This window comes from Panthera pardus, unplaced genomic scaffold (genome assembly GCF_024362965.1).
Source record: "Panthera pardus isolate Hobbes unplaced genomic scaffold, ASM2436296v1 HiC_scaffold_21, whole genome shotgun sequence".
Classification (NCBI taxonomy): domain Eukaryota; kingdom Metazoa; phylum Chordata; class Mammalia; order Carnivora; family Felidae; genus Panthera; species Panthera pardus.
This window is the reverse complement of record NW_026526777.1, coordinates 1,093,669-1,112,045: the sequence shown is the minus strand read 5'-3', so window position 1 is coordinate 1,112,045 and position 18,377 is coordinate 1,093,669. Positions and strand designations below refer to the sequence as shown.

Below are 18,377 nucleotides of genomic sequence, written 5' to 3'. Positions count from 1 at the left end.
GGCCGGGCAGGAAGGGGGCACAGAGCAGCCTCTGGCTGACGGCCTCCTCCCTTCACCCTCTCGTGCCCTTCACATACCAGGACTACAGTGAAGGCGCCATCCCGGGCTGTAGGAAACAGTTCGTTTGCTTTCCTGAGGTGATGTCTCCGGACAGCCTTTAGCTCAGGCTAATAGAGCAGCATATCGTTTCAGGTGTTTGACAGAAAGTCTGCTTGAAGTAGGTTAAAAACCAGTTACACGAATGTTGAAACGACCCTCATTACTAGCAAAGAGCTGGGCTTCATTATCTAAGCGAAGGGGGCACCACCACAAACAGGGTGCTGCTCGCAGCGACCCCAAGAGGGGAGACCTTGACAAGCAAAGAATCAGATCGTAAAAACTTCCTCTTTAATCAAGGCTTTTTAACACGGAACAGGTTTCTTGAATAAAACGGACAGTTTCCAGTACAATGAAACATGGACCACCACACAACATACAACACCTGGCAGGAAGAAACAAAACGGCAAGTTTACGCAATCCCTGCAACGGCCACGGCCTTATGCTTAGAGGAGCCGCTTCCTCCCTCTACCAAGTGTGTTCTGCAGGATACAGAGCTCGGCGGGGCTTCTGGGGTCACACTCGGCCGAGGCTGCGGCCCGAACGGCGCTCAGCCGGCCGGGCCGTGCTGCTGTTGGCTCAGGCGAAGCGGTCACCGGCACAGTCAAACGGTCTGAACATCCTTTCAATATCAAAGTGGGAAGCAAGAAGGCAGTGGAATAATGTCATCCGAAGATGTCGTTAGCACGTGAGGACAGCTGTGCGAAGCCTGAGGCCGAAAGGTGGCTGCCGGCTTCATTTCTTTGGCTTCTTGGGCAGTGGTCGCCGGAACAACAAGATGTGAGGTTCTGAAAGAGCGAGCGAAACCTAAGAGGCAAGCTCACACTCGTCTGCGCACAGCCTACGGTCTCCCACCCGCACCTCCCAGATACAGCGATCAGATCTTCACGACTAAATTACGACGTCAGCACGTGGCCTTAGAACCAGACCCAAAAGCTGGGCCTGTCTGCCGAGTACAGAATTGTTAGTATCAGTTCTTTTGCCGTGTTTGTGCAGCCCCGGGGGAGCCCTTTATTAGTTTTGCCTGGCAGCTTGGTGTCTGGTGTCTTATCAAGAAATACACTTTCCTTGGCTTATTTGGATAACGTCCAAGAACTCACTTTCTGATGGAGAATGAAGGAGCCACAGCCTCCTCCGGGGTGTATGTGGCCTTAAAAAAAAAAAGACTACGCTCGGACGAAGTTAGAGATTAAAAGAGGTTTTTTTCAGTGACACCTTGTCTCTGAACTTCCCATCTGATACTTTACTCTTACTTCTGGTCACTTCAGTTTTTCTAGACGGCTGGTGAGGAACCTATAAACCACCGTTACCTTCCCCTGATTTCTTTGGGTTATGCGATCTTATCGCTCTCTCTTGCCCTCAGTGAAGGAACCCGTATGCTTGCTCTCAGCCACTGCACCAACCTGGTTCGTGGATCATATAATGGACCCATCCCTGACTCTGCTGAACGCCGAGATTCCGCCACTCAGATTCAGACATCAAATGGGTTTTAGGGACCAGCTTGGCTATGTCCTTGGGCAACATGACGTGCCTGTAACAGAAACATGGACAGGTGGGGGGACTCACATCAGTACTGGGGACAGTCCGTTAGACAAGTGCTTACATACAAAGCCAAGAGAGGAAAGAAAGGAAAAATTGGTTTCTGATAGTAGGGAGTTTACATAAATTTATTGTGGGGTAAAGGCAGCTAGAATTAAAGGCCAAGTTCTGCAAATCCCCCTGCAAGTATATCACAAAGCACAAATTAATGAGCAAGGCGAGCGAATGAGCACCTAACTTCCAGGCGCTGTTGATGCACTACCTCTGGCCTCCTGGAGCCCAGTCCCCTGCTTGACTACTCGGAGTCAACAGAACGGCAGCCCCACAGCAGAGTGGTAATAACAGGGGTAGTTTAGAGGTGGACCGGTGAAGAAAGGCCTCTTACAGAGCGCTGTGTGGAAGAGCCCTCACAAAGGATGAACGGTCAACGAAAACCCTTTAAATCTACGCTCGATTTCATTTTCCTGACTCTGAAGGGATGTGCCATGGGACTTCCCTGGGGAAACGCCTCGTCTTCCTAACCAAGGATAAGTCTCCTTTCATGGCCAAAAAGTATTACTCTGCCACGAATCCTGATACAGTTCATCGTGCTCGGTGAAAATACACTAAACGCTCCCCGCGCTAGAAACCGAGATGCTTCCCAGAGACAGGATTCCAGTCTACGTATCTGAAAATAGCTTACATTCTAACAAGTCCCTGGCACACTGCACCAAACAGACCCCCTCACGACAAGCTGTCTCTTAAACCAAGCTACCACTGCCAAGATCTACAACTTCCGGAGAGATGAAACCCGTGACTTCTCCCTAGTCCCACAGAGATGCCGTAAGCGCTTAGTTCACATGGGGAGGAAAAAGTTAACGGGCCCCAGCGGAGCTGCGGGTCTTCCCCAAGCAGCTGGCGTCACCGCGGTCCTGAATCTGCACCTGTCAGCACGCACCCAGCCGGCCACAGGGCCCAGCCCCGCACTAGGCGGAAGAGAAACACAACCAAAGCAAGTTTGCATTGCACGTTCTTCAATTTTGGGGACAAGACACGAACTAGGAAGTTGTTTCAAGGATCATGCCCTCATTTGCAGAATCCTTGGTCTTCCCGAATCTTTCAACCTGGAATCACGGAGTTGGATTAACTCCAAACTCCGAGGCTCTGTAAGGACCCCCTTCTTCACCATCCTCGCCGAGCTCTGTTGCTCCCACATAACCTGCACCTATGTCCATCACGTCCCTTCTCGCCCTCTCTCTGACGCCTGCAGCGTTTCCACAAACGTCTCGGGCAGTGGGGAGCAGAGGCCAGGGCTCATGCCCGCACTTAACACAACACCTGGAGGCGCTCCGTAACTGTTTCGAATGTTCGAAGGGCATCCGGCAGGCCCCTGCCAAGTCCTTCCTCAAAGCCCTCGGCCAGCTTCACCCCCTCGCAGGTCCTGGAAGCCCCCTTCCTGAAACAAGCCCACGCTCCCTTTGCAGGAATCCGTGGCCACCTCCTCTCAGTAGGCCCCGGAGGCCCCGAGGTGTCGCCGCGACACCAGCAGTCTCCAGAAGGCAAGCACAACTCGCTCCGCCGAGGGAGCGGGGCCTTCGGCCTAGAGCCCCTAGCCACGCCCACTCCGAGTCCGCCACTTTCTACTTTCCCCGGTGCCGCCAGGCCCTGGCGCGTGCGCCGTACGCTCTCGGCGACCGTCCCCAGCCCGCGGCTCGGGTCTCCCGCGCATGCGCCGGTCCCGTCGCTTCAGCTCCGGTTCCTAACTCTTCTTGCCCTCACTTGTCGAAGTTCACGACCTCGCGGTGGGCCCCGCGCCGGCACTAACCGGTACTCGAACTCCTCGTCGTCGTATTTGTCCGAATAGTAAATCTGTTTGTGCGACATGACCGCTCGGCCTGAGGATCGTCAGCCCCGCGCCGCCAACCACCGAACAACTCCCAGCAGCACGCGCTCCCACCCACTTTGGCCTCGCTTTCAAACACGCCGCCCGCGCTTCCCATTGGTCCCTTTGGCTTAAGGCGGGTCAGCTCTACCTTCAAGCCTCGGATTGGCTTAGATTCGCTTCTCCTCGAGTCCTTATTGGAGTGCACCTCTCACGTTCCTCAAGAACGAGCGTCGGTAAAAAAAGCGCCTGTAATTGGCTATCCCTGCCCCCGTGCGCGTTCTCGCGCTGCCATTGGCTGATTCGGGAAAGTGGGCTGGGTAAAGGAGGGACCGAGGTAGAGGGTCAGGGGTTAGTGAGGCCGGAAGTAAGTGCAATAAAGTTTCTTCAGGGAGGCCGGGCCGGGGAGAAAGTTGGAACGACAACCTAAGGAGACAGTAGCGTGATCCGGAACCAAATCGGGCCGCGGTGCGGTGCGGCGACTCCATGAGGCCCTGGTGAGTTGGGCCTTTCCCTTCTCCTTAGGTGACCCGCTCCTCCACCCCGGAACCCCTCTCCCGGGACCCTACTTCCGGTCTTCGTGGAGAAGTCCCGCCCCCTGAGACCCCCTCCCCGGAAGTCCCACCCCCCAACTTCAGGGGGCTCCCCGAACCCCGACTTGTTTTCTGCTTATTGTCCACGACCCCACCCTGCCGCCCAGCTTTCCTGGAAGCCCCACCCCCGGACATGCTTCCAAGCCCTAGTGCAAGAGACCCGACGGTAGTCCTTCCAATTCCCCGAGACCCCGCCTCCTCGCGACGGGTCTCCGCTAACTCCTGTCCATCAAAGAGCCTATCTCTCGAAAGAGCAGAGCGCCGCCCCTCAAAGAACGCTAGGGACGCGTGAAGCCACGCCTCCCCGAGGCCCCGCCTCTCCCCAACCACGTCGGGCTGAGCGGACACCCCGCCTGCTAGAAGTCTCGGGTGCCCGCGACCTAGGGGCCACGCCCCCTGAGGGGCTGCTCGGGGGGCGACCCCGGTCCCCGCCTCGGAAGCGCGGTCTTCAGCTCCGAAGACCCTGGCTCACATAGTTCCCTTTTCTCTTTTGGGCCTCGGGCTCCGTTTTCCTGAGCGCTCGTGCCCCAGCAGGTGGGACGTCAAAGTGTCCCCGCCGGTTCTGAGCGGTGAGAGGTTAGAGGCAGCCCTTGGCCTCCCCCTGCCCCCTTCCCAGGGTGGGCCCGCGTGAAGGGGGCTGGACTTGGGGAGCGAGGCTTGCTCCGGGGTTCCCAGCCCCGCTGCCGGAGCTTCCCCTCCCAGGACCGACTCCGCCCCAGGGACAGCTGTAGGTCTCACACCTGCACCTCGGGAGCTGGTAGGGCCATGGGTTTGTCGGTGTGCGACCTGTGGGTGCGACAGGAGCGAGCGCTGTCCGCTGCCAGGGGACAGCGGCTTGGAGGGGTGGAGGGGACAGTGGCCCTTTTGCAGGGACTCCTCAACCCCCACCGCTCCTTTGGCCCTTCCCCTCCCCCTAAGCAGAGTTCCTGCCTGGGCATTCCTCCTGGGCCCGCTCGCCCGGCCTTCCCTTCTGGAAACATTCCTGAGGCTTTCGCCATTTCCTGCTACTTGCCTCCTCCTCCTCCTCCCTGCTGGGCTGGGAAGCCACCAGCGGCTTCACCCCCACACCCGGCCACCCGGACTCCCGGGAGGCGGGCTCCTTTTTTCCTATGCAAATTTAAAAAGCCCTACTTCCTCCTTCTTTTCTTCCGAACGCCCACACCTGTCGCTCGTTCCCGGCCTCTGGATTCCGCGGGCTCCCGCGGCTGGAGGACGTCTTGGCAGGTGTGGGGGGTGTGAGGCTGTGGCGAAGCCTATCCTCATTCTCTCGGACGTGGAGTGATAGAATTGTGCTCGGGAGTGACCAAGCTGTCCTCGATTGAGGACTAGGGCAGGTGAAAGAGTGAAGTGGTGGCATTATTAATCATTATAATCATATCATTTGCACCCTTATCTTAAGTAAATTTGAGAGTCGATGATTCCGAGGTGAACGTGGGGGTTCTGCGTATCTTTTGCTACTTGTTTGCTGACCCCCCCCCCCATCTTCCTCCGTGGCCCCCCTCAAGCAGAGCTGTGGCAGGAAGCTGTGGGTGGGAGGGATGGGTTTGGGGCTGTTCCCTGCGTCCAGCCTCAGCCCATCCCTGGCGCCCCTTGGCACAGATTTGCCATCTGCCCCCTCAGTCCCTTTGTGGCCCGTAACCCCCGCTTCTGTTGGAGGGACAGCTGTTTCACTCTCCCACGTCCTTCAGTCACGTTCTGCCCCTGGCGGACACCCGCACCTTCCCTGGTCACTGCAAGAGAGTGCGTTCAGGGAGCCGACCTTCGTGTCAGTGTCTTGCCACCCACCCACCCTTGACAGCTTGCTTTGCTAACCAGGCCCGTGGAGGGTGGGGGGGAGACACGAGTGCTGGCCGCTAAGCCTCGGCATGGTGGGTGCCACGGCATGGTGGGTGCCACGGCATGGTGGGTGCCTCGGCATGGTGGGTGCCTCGGCATGGTGGGTGCCACGGTGAGGACGCGGCTCCGTCAGCTTGACCTCTGTTCCACCTCCTACCAGGTGGTTCCCCGAGGCACCACCCAGGTTGGACTTTGTTCCCCTTACAACACAGGCTTTGCCCTTCCTCCTGCCCCTCTGCGTCCACTGGGGCCACTGCCATCCTTTCCCCATTTCTTTACCTCCTGTCCACAGCTGTCGTAGCCGAGGGTGCTGATGACCCAGGCTCCCTAGAGCCGCCACCCCACTGTGCCTTGGCGGTGGGGGTAGCCTGGCCTGGGCTGCGGGAGGGGGGACTTTGAGTGTTCAGCCAGGACAGGAAGGGACGTGCTGAGCTCAGGGATCCCCTCCCTTTTCCACCCCCAGCTGCCTCTGTTTCCTCTCTCATTCCCCCCTACTCTCCCGTGGCTTCCTGCTCCCTTTGGCCTGCCCATGTCCTGTTGGGATTGATCCAGACCTATCCTTATTTCCCTCCTTTCCTTCTCATTCCTACATGCTTCCCTGCCACCCCCACTTTGCTCCCCTCCCCGATTACTGGTGTTTGTCTGGGGGCAGGGTGGGGACACGCATAGCTCTGTCCCTGCCGAGTCCGGGGCTGTGGCATTGGTGGGGGTTCAGCCCCTTAGAGCCTGTGAGTCAGCACTGTCCTCAGGATTGGGCTCTCGGCTTAGCTCCCCGCCCCTGGGGAGGAGCCAGGCAGCTCTGGGTCCAGCCTGTTCTCTTCTCCGCCGGAGAAGAGGCTCCACGCTGGGCGGGGATGGGGCCTGAAACTCTCTGGGTCTGAGCGGGGGTGGGCTCTGGTGCCACTTACCCTCTCCCTTCCCAGGATCCTTGAGATCCCTGGGCCAGAGAGGTCCGGTCAGGCTAAGGGCCTGGGGATGCCCCCTGCCTGGCCCCCTTGCCCTGACCGGCAGGGGGGCCAGGCTGGGCAGCAGCCTCCCTCTCACTCCAGCCATGGATCTCCTGCCCCCCAAGCCCAAGTACAATCCGCTTCGGAATGAGTCTCTGTCACCGCTGGAGGAGGGGGCTTCGGGGTCCACCCCGCCGGAGGAGCCGCCTTCCCCCTCGGCCTCGTCCCTGGGGCCTATCCTGCCCCCTCTGCCTGGGGACGAGAGTCCCACCACCCTGTGCTCCTTCTTCCCCCGGATGAGCAACCTGAAGCTGGCCAACCCAGCTGGGGGGCGCCCGGGGCCAAAGGGGGAGCCAGGGAGGGTGGCTGAGGATGGGGAGGGGATCGTAGGGGCGGCCGCGCCAGACTCAGGCCCCCTGCCCCTCCTCCAGGACATGAACAAGCTGAGTGGAGGCGGCGGGCGCAGGACTCGGGTGGAAGGGGGCCAGCTGGGGGGCGAGGAGTGGACCCGCCACGGGAGCTTTGTCAATAAGCCCACGCGGGGCTGGCTGCATCCCAACGACAAAGTCATGGGACCCGGGGTTTCCTACTTGGTTCGGGTGAGTGAGCACGCCCCAGCCTCCCCGCTCCCTCCAGAGCCTCCAGTCCCTCTGCCCACCCATCTCCCAGCACCGCCTTGCTTTCAGGGTCCTGTTTCTCAAACCTTTCTTGCCCCTTCTCCCATTCTGGACCCCTCCCTGGGCCCCTTCCTTCTTGTGACTCCCCCCCCCCCCACCCCCTTCCCCCCCTCCTGCTCAGCATGCCGCCCAGCGTGGCGGAGGCCCCTAGTAAGTGTTGGAATGAGTGACCCTGGATTGTGTCCTCCGGTCTCCTCCCCCTGGAGATGTCACTCCCCCCCCCCCACCCCGCCCCGTGCCTGTCGCTGTCCTCTGGAGTCTCTTCCCAGATGCATGAGGTTCTCCCAGCCTGCCTCTTCCCCTCGTTTCCTGTTGTCTTGCACGTTGTGGGGTGTAGCCTCGGGCAGTGGGCGAGATGCCTTCATCTTCACTCTTCCCTTGGCGGCTCAGAGGGGAAAGAGCGGGGCTTTCTGTGAAGGGGTGAGGGGAGGCGGCTGACCCGTCACCCTCGGTCCCCTCCCCTCAGTACATGGGCTGTGTGGAGGTCCTGCAGTCGATGCGCGCCCTGGACTTCAACACCCGCACCCAGGTCACCAGGTTAGTGGGGTGGGAGCAGACTGGGGGAGGAGGGACGCGGGTCACTTGGTGGCTTGCAGGCGGTAGCTTATCTTTTGGTAAAGGGGATGGAGAGAAAGTTAGGGGAGCGGGACTGAGTCTGAATGAAAAGAGGCAGCTCTCATCTGGATCCTTCCTCCTCCGGCCCGGGAGCTGCGGGGGCCGTGGCAAAGCCCCAGTTGGCAGCTGGAGCCTGAGTGGAAGCTGGGCGGATGGTCGGATGGTCGGTGACTGCTGCCTTTGGGAAGGGGAGGGATCATTCGCTAGCTGGAAGGGGGTGGGGCCGGGCCCGCTGAGGCCCTAACCCAATCAGCCAGGAAGTGGCCTCTCCGTGTCATCAAATATTAAAGGCCCTTAATTCAATCCACCACGACAAAGAGCCTGGAGTGCCCCTGGAGTCTGGCCTGGTCTTCCCCTCCCCCTGCCCCATGGCAGCCCAAGCTGAGTGGGAGGCAGGCCCTGGGTCTGAGGACCTCTCTCTCCCCAGGGAGGCCATCAGTCTGGTGTGTGAGGCTGTGCCCGGTGCGAAGGGGGCAACAAGGAGGAGAAAGGTACCCGGGGCCGGTGGGGCTGGAGGTGCTGCTGGGAAACATGGGGTGGCGGTGGGGGGGGGGTTTTCCTGGGGTGGGGAACCGCAGCTTCTGAGAGCCTTGGGCCCTCCCCTAGCCCTGTGGCCGCCCACTCAGCTCCATTCTGGGGAGGAGTAACCTGAAGTTTGCAGGAATGCCGATCACTCTCACCGTCTCCACCAGCAGCCTCAACCTCATGGCCGCAGATTGCAAACAGGTTGGTGGGGTTGGGCGAGGGGGCCAGAAACACTGCTGGAAGGGCCGAGCAGGACCTGGTCACAGTGCCAGGAGCCAGGACAGTCAGGAAGGAGGAGCTTAGAAGGGCCTGGGCTGAGAGGCCAGAAGGGCGGGACCGGCCGCCAGGGCTCGGGGCTGCGGTCGCCCAGGTAGGCCCTGAGGCTGCCTGACGTGTTTCATTCCCCTCCTCTGTCCCCCGCCCTGACCCTCAGATCATCGCCAACCACCACATGCAGTCTATCTCATTTGCGTCCGGTGGGGACCCGGTGAGTGGCCGAACGGGGCACAGGTGGTGGGGGCAGAGTAGGGGCCAGGCGCTGGGGAGACACTGGCTGGAAGCGGTGGTGTGGTGTCTGAAAAGCACCAGGTTGTCGGGGGTGGGGGTGATGCGGGGCTATACAGTTGAGCTAAGTGGCTTCTTCTGACCCTGCCCGACCCCAGGACACAGCTGAGTACGTCGCCTATGTTGCCAAAGACCCGGTCAATCAGAGAGGTGAGGCGCGGTGGGGAGCGCTGGGTGGGGCCGGCTGTCCGTGAGGCAGGTGAGCAGGACCTGGGGAGCCAAGCGGGGGCCCTGGAAGGCGAGGGCCCTGTCTGCGCCCCCGCCACCCCCCCCCCCAGCAGTCCGCCCCCGAGCTCACCGACAGCCTGTGCTGTGCCCGCAGCCTGCCACATCCTGGAGTGTCCCGAAGGGCTTGCTCAGGACGTCATCAGCACCATCGGCCAGGCCTTCGAGCTGCGCTTCAAACAGTACCTCAGGAACCCGCCCAAGCTGGTCACCCCTCACGACAGGTGAGCGGGTCTGGGGGTGGGGCGGCTCCCGGGCCCCAGGCCGGAACTGAGAGAGCGAGTCTGCTCCACTGCCCACACGCGAGCTCAGAGGGGGTCGGGGCATGGAACCTGTGTGCCCGCGGCCATCTGGAGAATGTATCCTGCCTGCTGCAGGCCGGTTCCTCTTCTCACGTGCCAGACTCCACGCCCCCACCGTCCCTGCCTGCGTGGACCTTTCTATCCCCAGCCACCTTGGTGCCAGTGCGCTTCTCTTTTCTTGCCCATTTGGCCATCCTTGGTTTTTCATTTTCCTGCCCGTGGAAGCCATCAGGAATTTGGGGTGCAGGAGGATGTTTTATTCCCACGATCTCTACCTTTCCTTCCTGCCTTAGGCTGGTAGCTATTGAGTATTTGGAGGAGATTAAACTAGTCTGGATCGTATCCTTTCCTTTTACCCTGTGCCTCCCCTCCCTTTCGGGAGACAGCATAACAACCAAGGGTGTGAACTTTAGGGTCGAATCCGATTCTGTGGCTCTGCTCCACCGCCGTGTGATTGTGAAGCCTCGGGCAGATTCTCCGGCTCTGACCGGCCTCTCTCGTCTCTAACTTTGGAGAAGGAAGTAATAGCTACTTGCAGGGCCCCCGGGAGGGTGGTGCGGCTGGCTGTGTGTAGAAAACAGCTGGCCTTGGGCCCACCCCGCAGGCAGCGCCCAGCCCGTGGCCACCGTCTGTGCCCTCCCTCTCTCCTGCCCCTCTCAGGATGGCTGGTTTTGATGGCTCGGCTTGGGACGAGGAGGAGGAAGAGCCACCTGACCACCAGTACTATAATGACTTCCCGGGGAAGGAGCCGCCTCTCGGGGGAGTGGTGGACATGAGGCTTCGGGAAGGAGCTCCCCCCGGGGCTGCTCGACCCACTCCACCCGGGGTCCAGACCCCCAGCCACCTGGGAGCAACGCTGGTAAGTGGCTCGGAAGGAGGTGGGCTGGGCCCGGGTTGGCAGTAGCAGGTTTGGGCTTCTGGCAATGTCTTGTTTTTGTCCCCGCAGCCTGTGGGGCAGCCTGTTGGGGGAGACCCAGAAATTCGCAAACAGATGCCACCTCCACCGCCCTGCCCAGGTGTGAAGGGAGCTGGGGCGGTGGGGGGGGGGGGGGGCGGAGTCGGGGCGCAGGAGGCTGGACTGGGGTCACTGTGAAGCCTCTCTCTCCTCAGCAGGTAGGGAGCTCTTCGACGATCCTTCCTACGTCAACGTCCAGAACCTAGACAAGGCCCGGCAAGCAGGGGGTGGGGCCGGGCCCCCCAATCCTGCCATCAATGGCAGCGCGCCCCGAGACCTCTTTGACATGAGTGAGTGCTCCCCTCTCCTCTCTGCATGGCTGTCTTCCCACTTGGCTCCTCTTCTTCTGCCCTGCGCCTTCCTCCCGGGAGGTCTGGGTCCTGGCGTGTGTCGTGCCCCCTGCCTTTCTTAGCCTTCTCTTTGCACCCCCAGAGCCCTTCGAGGATGCCCTTCGCGTGCCTCCACCTCCCCAGTCAGTGGCCATGGCCGAGCAGCTGCGAGGGGAGCCCTGGTTCCACGGGAAGCTGAGCCGGCGGGAGGCCGAGGCCCTGCTGCAGCTCAACGGGGACTTCCTGGTGCGGGAAAGCACGACCACGCCGGGCCAGTACGTGCTCACCGGCCTGCAGAGTGGGCAGCCCAAGCACCTGCTCCTGGTGGACCCGGAGGGCGTGGTGAGTGGTGGGGGTAGGCGGGAGGCTGCGGCCCCCTTCTTCCCTCACTGCTTCCTACTGTCCCTGCTTGGCGTTTGTGCGCAGGCACCCTTCTCCAGCAGTCCAGGTTCCTTCCCTCACACCCCCGGGCCTGAGCTCTGTTCCTTTCAGCCTGCAAAGCCCCAGCCCCCTAGCCCATCTGTGCAGGAAGGTGTTCTTCTTGCCTGAGCCCCTCTTTTAACAAATGAGGAAACCGTCCTGGAGAGGAGCCGCCCCCGGTCCTCCAGACTCAGGGCTCAGACCAGTGTCCTGTTGTGTCTCTGCACTGCTCCACTGCCCCTCATAACTTTGGGCTCTTTTCTAGAGCAGTCTCCGTCTCGTTTCCCTGTCTTTTCTGCACTGCGTGTCACCTCCCGGGTCAGAAGAGGAGTAGATAGCCCTCAGCGTCACGGTTCCTGGGCAGACGTCCCCTCTGCCTTTTCCCAGCTCACTGAGCTGTCTGTTCCCGGGGCCAGCTCCGGACTCTCCTTCTCGAGAAGCTTCAGTGATCAGGACTGACAATCCTCCCATCCCGCCATCCTTTTCTCCTTCTTCAACCCTCTTGAATATTCCGGCTTCCTCAGCCTTGGGGGCTGAGGTCTTACTTTGACTCTTCACCTGCATTGACCTTCTCCCTTTACACTCACCAGGTTCGGACAAAGGATCACCGCTTTGAGAGCGTCAGCCACCTCATCAGCTACCACGTGGACAATCACTTGCCCATCATCTCTGCGGGCAGTGAACTATGTCTCCAGCAGCCTGTGGAGCGGAAGCTGTGATCCAGCAAAGTGCTTTCTCCCCGAAGGGGCCCTCTCACCCCTTCCACCCTGTTCCTTGATTCTCAGGACTTCACTTGGGAGTGTTTTGTGGGCTGGGCCTTGTGTTGGAGCTGGGAGTAGTGTGGACACGGTTCAGCATCGGCTGAATGAGAGGGTTTGTTGGAAGCCTGGGGTAGAATCCTGTTTCTCCCCGAACCTTACCAAAGTATTAATGTACAGAGTAGCCCCTTCCCTGGGCCTCTCCTGTGCCAATCTGATACCCCCTTCCCCAAGAAGGTGGGTGCTTGAGGCCTGGGCAGCGTGCCTCCTTGAAATGGGAAAAGCCTAATGGGGCAATCACCTTTCTAGGGAAGGGGGAACGAATCACACCTTTGGTCTACCCTTGGGCTCAGATCCCTCTCAACAACTCTCCCTCCCGGTGGTTAAACTTTGTGCCTTTGACCATCCTAGGTCTGAAGAGATTTTATGCAAAGAGTTCTTGAGCCCCTGAGGTCGAGGATGGGAGTGCTGACACCTTGGCTTCGGGGACCCTGTCCTCTCCTTGCTCAGCACCCACTCCACCTCCACCCCAGTTTAGGTTGGGAGAGCAGAGGCAGGAATGGCAGCTGGCCCCTGTCCCCGGGGAAAATGCAACCCTTAGAGATTGCCTCAGAGCCCCCGCACTCCCTGGCCAGTGGGGAGATGGACCCCTCCCTTGCTCAGTGCCTCCTGGCCAGGGGGGGCCCCTCACCCAAGGGGTCTGTATATACATTTTGTAAGTCCCTCCCCCACCTCCCAATTTGCATGCGTGTTCTACTCTACAGCCAAAGCGTCGCCCTGGGTCCTGCAGCCTCTTCCCTGCCTCTTGCTGGGGCGGGGGTGGGGGGGTGTGTGTGACAGGATTCAGGCCTCCTGAACTGGTAACTGCGGGTTTGTGGAGGCAGGAACGGAGGGCAATGAGACTAAAGCAGTAGACAATCCCCAAATACCATCTGTAGATTTGGAACTACACTTATTTTGATTTTATACGCGTATATTTTATGGCTGTGGATTTACTTTCCTTATTTGTTTTCTCTGGCTTATCTGGAGCACAGAATGATAATAGTCAATTACATGTACACATCACCTCTTTGCCTTTTCGAAGCCCTTTTATAAGGACTAGCATTTCCCTCCTCCTGGCCTGGGCACGATCTTTTCCGCCAGAGGCTGCGGCCTTGGAGGTGGATCGCGAGCCGGGATTAGGAAAGCCTGGGCCTCCCGGAGGCCAGGCGGCCTAGTGCACGACCTGAGCTTCTGAGCTTCGGTGTCAGGCTGACGCCCCCCGCCCCCCCACCCCGGGAGCCAGCCCTGCTGCTGGGGGCCCTGCCTGCGGACTGGGAGTGGGGGAGTGTCTCCACGGTCTTCGTCCTCGCCTTTTTGTTTGGGTGTCTTCGCGGGTGTCACTTATACCAAAGGGAAATCCTCTTTATTAAAGTCCCTGTTTCTTCTACCTCGGCCTCAAGGTCCCTGCTGCTTGTGGTTGGCCGCGGCCGGGCGAGGGTGGGAGTGGGGGAGGGGGAGGGGGAGGCGGGGCGGCCCCTCCCGCAGCGGGATCTCCAGCCTCCCCCCTTCCCCCCAGGCTCCGGCTCCGGGTGGTCCGGCCCGGGCCCCGCCCCTCGCCGCGCGGCGGCGGCCACGCCGACTTCCGCTTCCGGCTGCTGCCGCGGCCGCGGGCGGGCGGCTGGCGCTGTGCTCGGCGCCTGGCCTCGCCGCCCGGCCTGGCCGCTCCTTGCGGGCGCCCCGAGCCCCCTCCCGGCGATGGTGCCGCCCGAGGGCGCGTCCGTCCGCCGCCGCCGCTGACCCCGGCCCCCCCGCCCCATGGCCGCCTCGGCGCCGCCCCCACCGGACAAGCTGGAGGGAGGTGGCGGCCCCGCACCGCCCCCTGCGCCGCCCGGCACCGGGAGGAAGCAGGGCAAGGCCGGTGAGAGCGCCCAGGACCTGGCGGCCGGGGGGACGTTGGCGGGTGGGCGCAGGCGGGGGTTCCTGGGACCGGGGGACCCGAAGGGAGGCTCGGGCGGGGGGACGGGGGGGGTCCTTGTCACAGATTGGGGACCCTAGGGTTTGGAGACGCACGGACTCCAGGAGCCACTTGGGAGTCTGAGGGCATCGGGGTGGGGGGTGTCTCATTTAAGGGAGGAGGCAGCCGAGAGTGCGGCCGTGCAGCGTTCTTCGTAGCGCACCTTTGTTCGTGTTTGTTAAGTGAATGAGCGAGTGCGTGTCCAAGTTAGAAGAGCTGCTCCGGCGCGTCCGGGAGGCAGGAGGTCGGGGCAGCCTCAGGGAGATGCGTTTGGGTCTGCATTCTGCTGCTCTTCCTAGGTCTGCAGATGAAGAGCCCAGAAAAGAAGCGAAGGAAGTCAAATACTCAGGTGAATGGTGCTTGACGGTGGGGGTGACTCCTAGCTGCCACTCCAGTAGGCTGGGATGTAGCCTCTCGTGCGGGGAGAAGAGAAAGTTTTCTTGCTTCTGGTCCTGTCCCTCAACTTCCTAACGACGGCGGGGGGGGGGGGGGGGCGCGAGGGCTGTGTGTGAGGCCACTTGACCAAGGATCTTATCTGTCAGGAAGAGCCGTCTTTTTTCTAGCACTTTGTGCTGTTAGTACTTCAGCAGCTTTGGGAGATGGGCACTGCCCCTATTTTACACATGAGGATCTGAGGCTTTAACAAGTTGAGTACCTGTTCGAGGGTCTCCAGATTGTTTGGAGTCAGAGCTAGGATTCCAGCGCGGTTCTGTCTGCTTTTTCCACCCCCTGTTTCCGTTATGTTCTGAGGCTTGTCTTGACTTGGGATCCGAGCTGGCCTTTACCAGCCTCCAGAACAAGTCCTGCATTTCTACGGCTCTGCTGGCTTCTAGCTGTGTGTTTCCTTCTGTGATCCTTTCTTCGTCCTCTGTTCCCCACTAGGGCCCTGCATACTCACATCTGACGGAGTTTGCACCACCCCCGACTCCCATGGTGGATCACCTGGTTGCATCCAACCCTTTTGAGGATGACTTCGGAGCCCCTAAGGTGGGGGGCGCAGCCCCTCCGTTCCTTGGCAGTCCTGTCCCTTTTGGAGGCTTCCGCGTACAGGGGGGCATGGCAGGCCAGGTACCCCCAGGCTACGGCACTGGGGGTGGAGGGGGTCCCCAGCCTCTCCGTCGCCAGCCCCCTCCTTTCCCTCCCAATCCTATGGGCCCAGCTTTCAACATGCCCCCCCAGGGCCCTGGCTACGCACCTCCAGGCAACATGAACTTTCCCGGCCAACCCTTCAACCAGCCTCTGGGCCAGAACTTCAGCCCTCCTGGTGGGCAGATGATGCCAGGCCCGGTGGGAGGATTTGGCCCCATGATCTCACCCACCATGGGACAGCCTCCCAGAGGGGAGCTGGGCCCTCCTTCTCTCCCCCAACGCTTTGCCCAGCCAGGGGCACCTTTTGGCCCTTCTCCTCTCCAGAGACCTGGTCAGGGGCTCCCCAGCCTGCCCCCAAACACAAGTCCCTTCCCTGGTCCGGACCCTGGCTTTCCTGGCCCTGGTGGTGAGGATGGGGGAAAGCCCTTGAATCCCCCCGCTCCCACTGCTTTTCCCCCAGAGCCTCACTCGGGCTCCCCAGCTGCTGCGGTTAACGGGAACCAGCCCAGCTTCCCCCCAAACAGCAGTGGGCGGGGGGGGGGGAACCCCAGATGCCAACAGCCTGGCGCCCCCCAGCAAAGCTGGCGGGGGGTCAGGGCCTCAGCCTCCCCCGGGCCTGGTGTACCCGTGTGGCGCCTGTCGCAGCGAGGTGAATGACGACCAGGACGCCATCCTGTGCGAGGCCTCCTGCCAGAAGTGGTTCCATCGCGAGTGCACAGGCATGACTGAGAGCGCGTACGGGCTGCTGACCACCGAGGCCTCCGCCGTCTGGGCTTGCGATCTCTGCCTCAAGACCAAGGAGATCCAGTCTGTGTACATCCGCGAGGGCGTGGGGCAGCTGGTGGCTGCTAACGATGGCTGACCCTGGCGAGGGTGAGGGTTCCCAAGTCTGGCTCTCGGTCCTCGTTTCCACTGGCCTCCTGTCCCCAGGGGGCAGAGATACGGTGGCTCCTGAGGGCAGAGAAGGACCTGAGGTGGGCAGGCAGAAGAGTCTGGATCGCTCGCCTTTCTGGAAAATTACCTGTACACGTTGAGATCTGCAGAGATCAGGAAACCAAAGCCCTACCAGCGTTGTGGTGGCTCCCGTCTCTGAAGGCCTAGGGGTATGGCTGCAACGGAGAAGAGGCTGGAAGAAGATCCGGAGGGCAGGGGTCTCCTCTGTGCGGATGACGGACGCCCCAGCACCTGTGCCTAACACGCCTGTCCAGCCCCGCAGCTGCAGCCTTAGTTTTTGGAGTGAAGTGTTAAAGGTTTCTGGCCAGAGGAGTCGGGGTCCCATCCCCGCGGTAACACTTTCATGGGCTTTAGGAGACAGCTTTAGGTAATGAATGGGGAATTTTCCCTTTTCTTACCCTCCCCTTGCCTCCTCCACGACGTACCCAGGCCTCACCCCCTCAGACAACCAAATAGCTTGGAGAAGCAGGAGAGCGCTCGGCTGGGGCAGTTTCTTGGTGATTTGGGGCTTCGAGACTGTGCGAGAGAGATGCTGTCCGGACCTGTGTCCCTCATACCAAAGCCACTGGCCCTTTCTCAGCCTCTCTTGGGCTTTTAATGACCATATTTTTGCCAAAAATTGGGATATGTGGTCTGACCAGAATATCTGAGGTTTGGACTGTCCTGGGACCTGGGACCTGGGACTCTGGTTGTACAGTGCTCCCCATGCCTCCCCCCCCCCCCTCGGTTTGTTGCACAGTAGTGTTGGCGCTGGTCTAGAGCTTTCGTCACCTATATCCCTCTGCCTCCCTGGCTTGACTGAAGGAAAGCTTGAAAAGGCACGGAGCCCTTATACCTCATCTCCTGACAAGGCTCCCTGGCCCAGCCCGTGGGGGAGGGAGGCCGTGGGACTGTCATAGCCATGGCCCCCGAAGTGCAGTCCGTAGCCTGGGTGTGTGCTACCTTTCTGTAGATCTTTTGGGGCCAGGTGATCTAGCAGTTCTCACTCCTCTCCGCCAGAGCCCCACACTGGGCTGGATGGGTTCATATACGGATTCGTAGGCGCTGCCTGCCGGGTATGGGCCCCCGGCCGGCCGGGCTCCTGCACACGTTCCTCAGCGGGGCGGGGAAGCAGGCACACGTGTGGTCTGGCGAGGAGCTAGGGGTTGCCTGCACCCTACACATACACCCACACACACACCCACCCACCACCCTACACACATACACACACCGCCCCCCCCCCCCCCCGTGACTTTAGCATGTGAAGAACTCATTTGCCTGCACGGGTGGAGCCAGCCGTTTTCGAGGCCGTGGGAAGGGAGGGAGGGGCCTCGGCTTCGCTCCCGCGGTGTCCGGCCTCCCGCCCCCAGCTGTGTGTTGTGTTTGTGGTTCTGTGGCCCCTCTTTTATCTGTTGCTATTTTTGTGACGTCTCCCCCCCCCCCCCATTCCTCCGCCATCTCCGCCTTTTGTAAGTGGCTCCTGGGGAGGGGTCTGCTCAATCGCCCCCTCTACACTATTTGGAAGGAACTGGGGGTGGCAGAGATGTGGTGGTGGGGGTCTTTTGTACGGTTGGATTAATAAAATGACTTGAAAGTCCAGACGAGGACTCCTGGCTGTTTCAGCACACGAAGGTTGGAACTAACCTCTGCCACCGCCGGCGCGGATGCCTGAGGGGTGAGGATACCTACGTGCCCAGGGTTCCTGGAAGAGAGAATGGTGGAGATTCTGGCCCCTGAGCTGACCTTGGTGCGAGGCGAGGAGCCGAGGGAGGCCTGTGTGCGCCACCCCTCCCCCTGCGTCCCTGGTGTGGGAAAGCAGTTCTTTTCTGGGCACATTCCTGGACCCGGCCTGGAGCCAGGGCCCCAGGGAGGCAAGTGCCGTTGGTGTTTCTGGGTTTAGCGCCTACTGCCCCTCCCCCAGTTGTTTGGGTTAGGGGTCAAGTAGAGCTCCAGGTCAAGTGCAGTGGGAAGGGGGCTGCCCCTGGTCTAGCAGATTTCACTTGGGGATGCTTTCCAGGTGTCCCCTTTAGAAAAGTAGCGGTGGCATCCTTAATCTGCACTGGCGCAGGGCGAGGAGAGCGGTGGGAGGGTTATTTCCAACCCACGGGATGCCATCT

At 60.7% G+C, this 18,377-nt stretch overlaps 3 protein-coding genes across 7 annotated transcripts; 2 read left to right on the top strand and 1 right to left on the bottom strand.

Annotated features, from left to right (window-relative positions):
• Positions 1-365: 365 nt before the first annotated feature.
• Positions 366-5,473, bottom strand: CKS1B (CDC28 protein kinase regulatory subunit 1B). Of its 2 annotated transcripts, none has more exons than XM_019431388.2 (3): positions 5,252-5,473; positions 1,500-1,627; positions 366-884 (listed from the first exon to the last, which is right to left on the bottom strand). In XM_019431388.2, the coding sequence occupies exons 1-3, from the start codon at positions 5,350-5,352 to the stop codon at positions 832-834; spliced, it is 282 nt and encodes a 93-aa protein (XP_019286933.1). In that variant the 5' UTR covers positions 5,353-5,473; the 3' UTR covers positions 366-831. The 2 variants fall into 2 exon arrangements, with proteins under 2 accessions (XP_019286933.1, XP_019286934.1); XM_019431389.2 differs by lacking the exon at positions 5,252-5,473 and adding an exon at positions 3,440-3,581.
• SHC1 (SHC adaptor protein 1) lies at positions 3,850-13,671 on the top strand. 4 transcript variants are annotated; one of them, XM_019431381.2, is made up of 13 exons: positions 3,850-3,993; positions 7,304-7,471; positions 8,016-8,086; positions 8,592-8,655; positions 8,771-8,890; positions 9,123-9,176; positions 9,352-9,403; positions 9,576-9,702; positions 10,441-10,639; positions 10,727-10,796; positions 10,876-11,025; positions 11,168-11,406; positions 12,075-13,671. In XM_019431381.2, exons 2-13 carry the CDS (start codon positions 7,307-7,309, stop codon positions 12,201-12,203), a joined length of 1,440 nt encoding a protein of 479 aa, XP_019286926.1. In that variant the 5' UTR covers positions 3,850-3,993; positions 7,304-7,306; the 3' UTR covers positions 12,204-13,671. The 4 variants fall into 4 exon arrangements, with proteins under 4 accessions (XP_019286926.1, XP_019286925.1, XP_019286924.1 ...); XM_019431380.2 differs by lacking the exon at positions 3,850-3,993 and adding an exon at positions 5,551-5,974 and having other exon boundaries at positions 6,043-7,471; positions 10,894-11,025; XM_019431379.2 differs by lacking the exon at positions 3,850-3,993 and adding an exon at positions 5,551-5,974 and having other exon boundaries at positions 6,043-7,471; positions 10,891-11,025.
• Positions 13,672-13,863: 192 nt separating this feature from the next.
• On the top strand, positions 13,864-17,859 carry PYGO2 (pygopus family PHD finger 2). Its single transcript, XM_053908735.1, is given in 4 exon segments — positions 13,864-14,142; positions 14,538-14,587; positions 15,121-15,861; positions 15,863-17,859. Coding segments are annotated over 4 exon segments (1,221 nt in total). The 5' UTR covers positions 13,864-14,039; the 3' UTR covers positions 16,190-17,859.
• Positions 17,860-18,377: the final 518 nt, after the last annotated feature.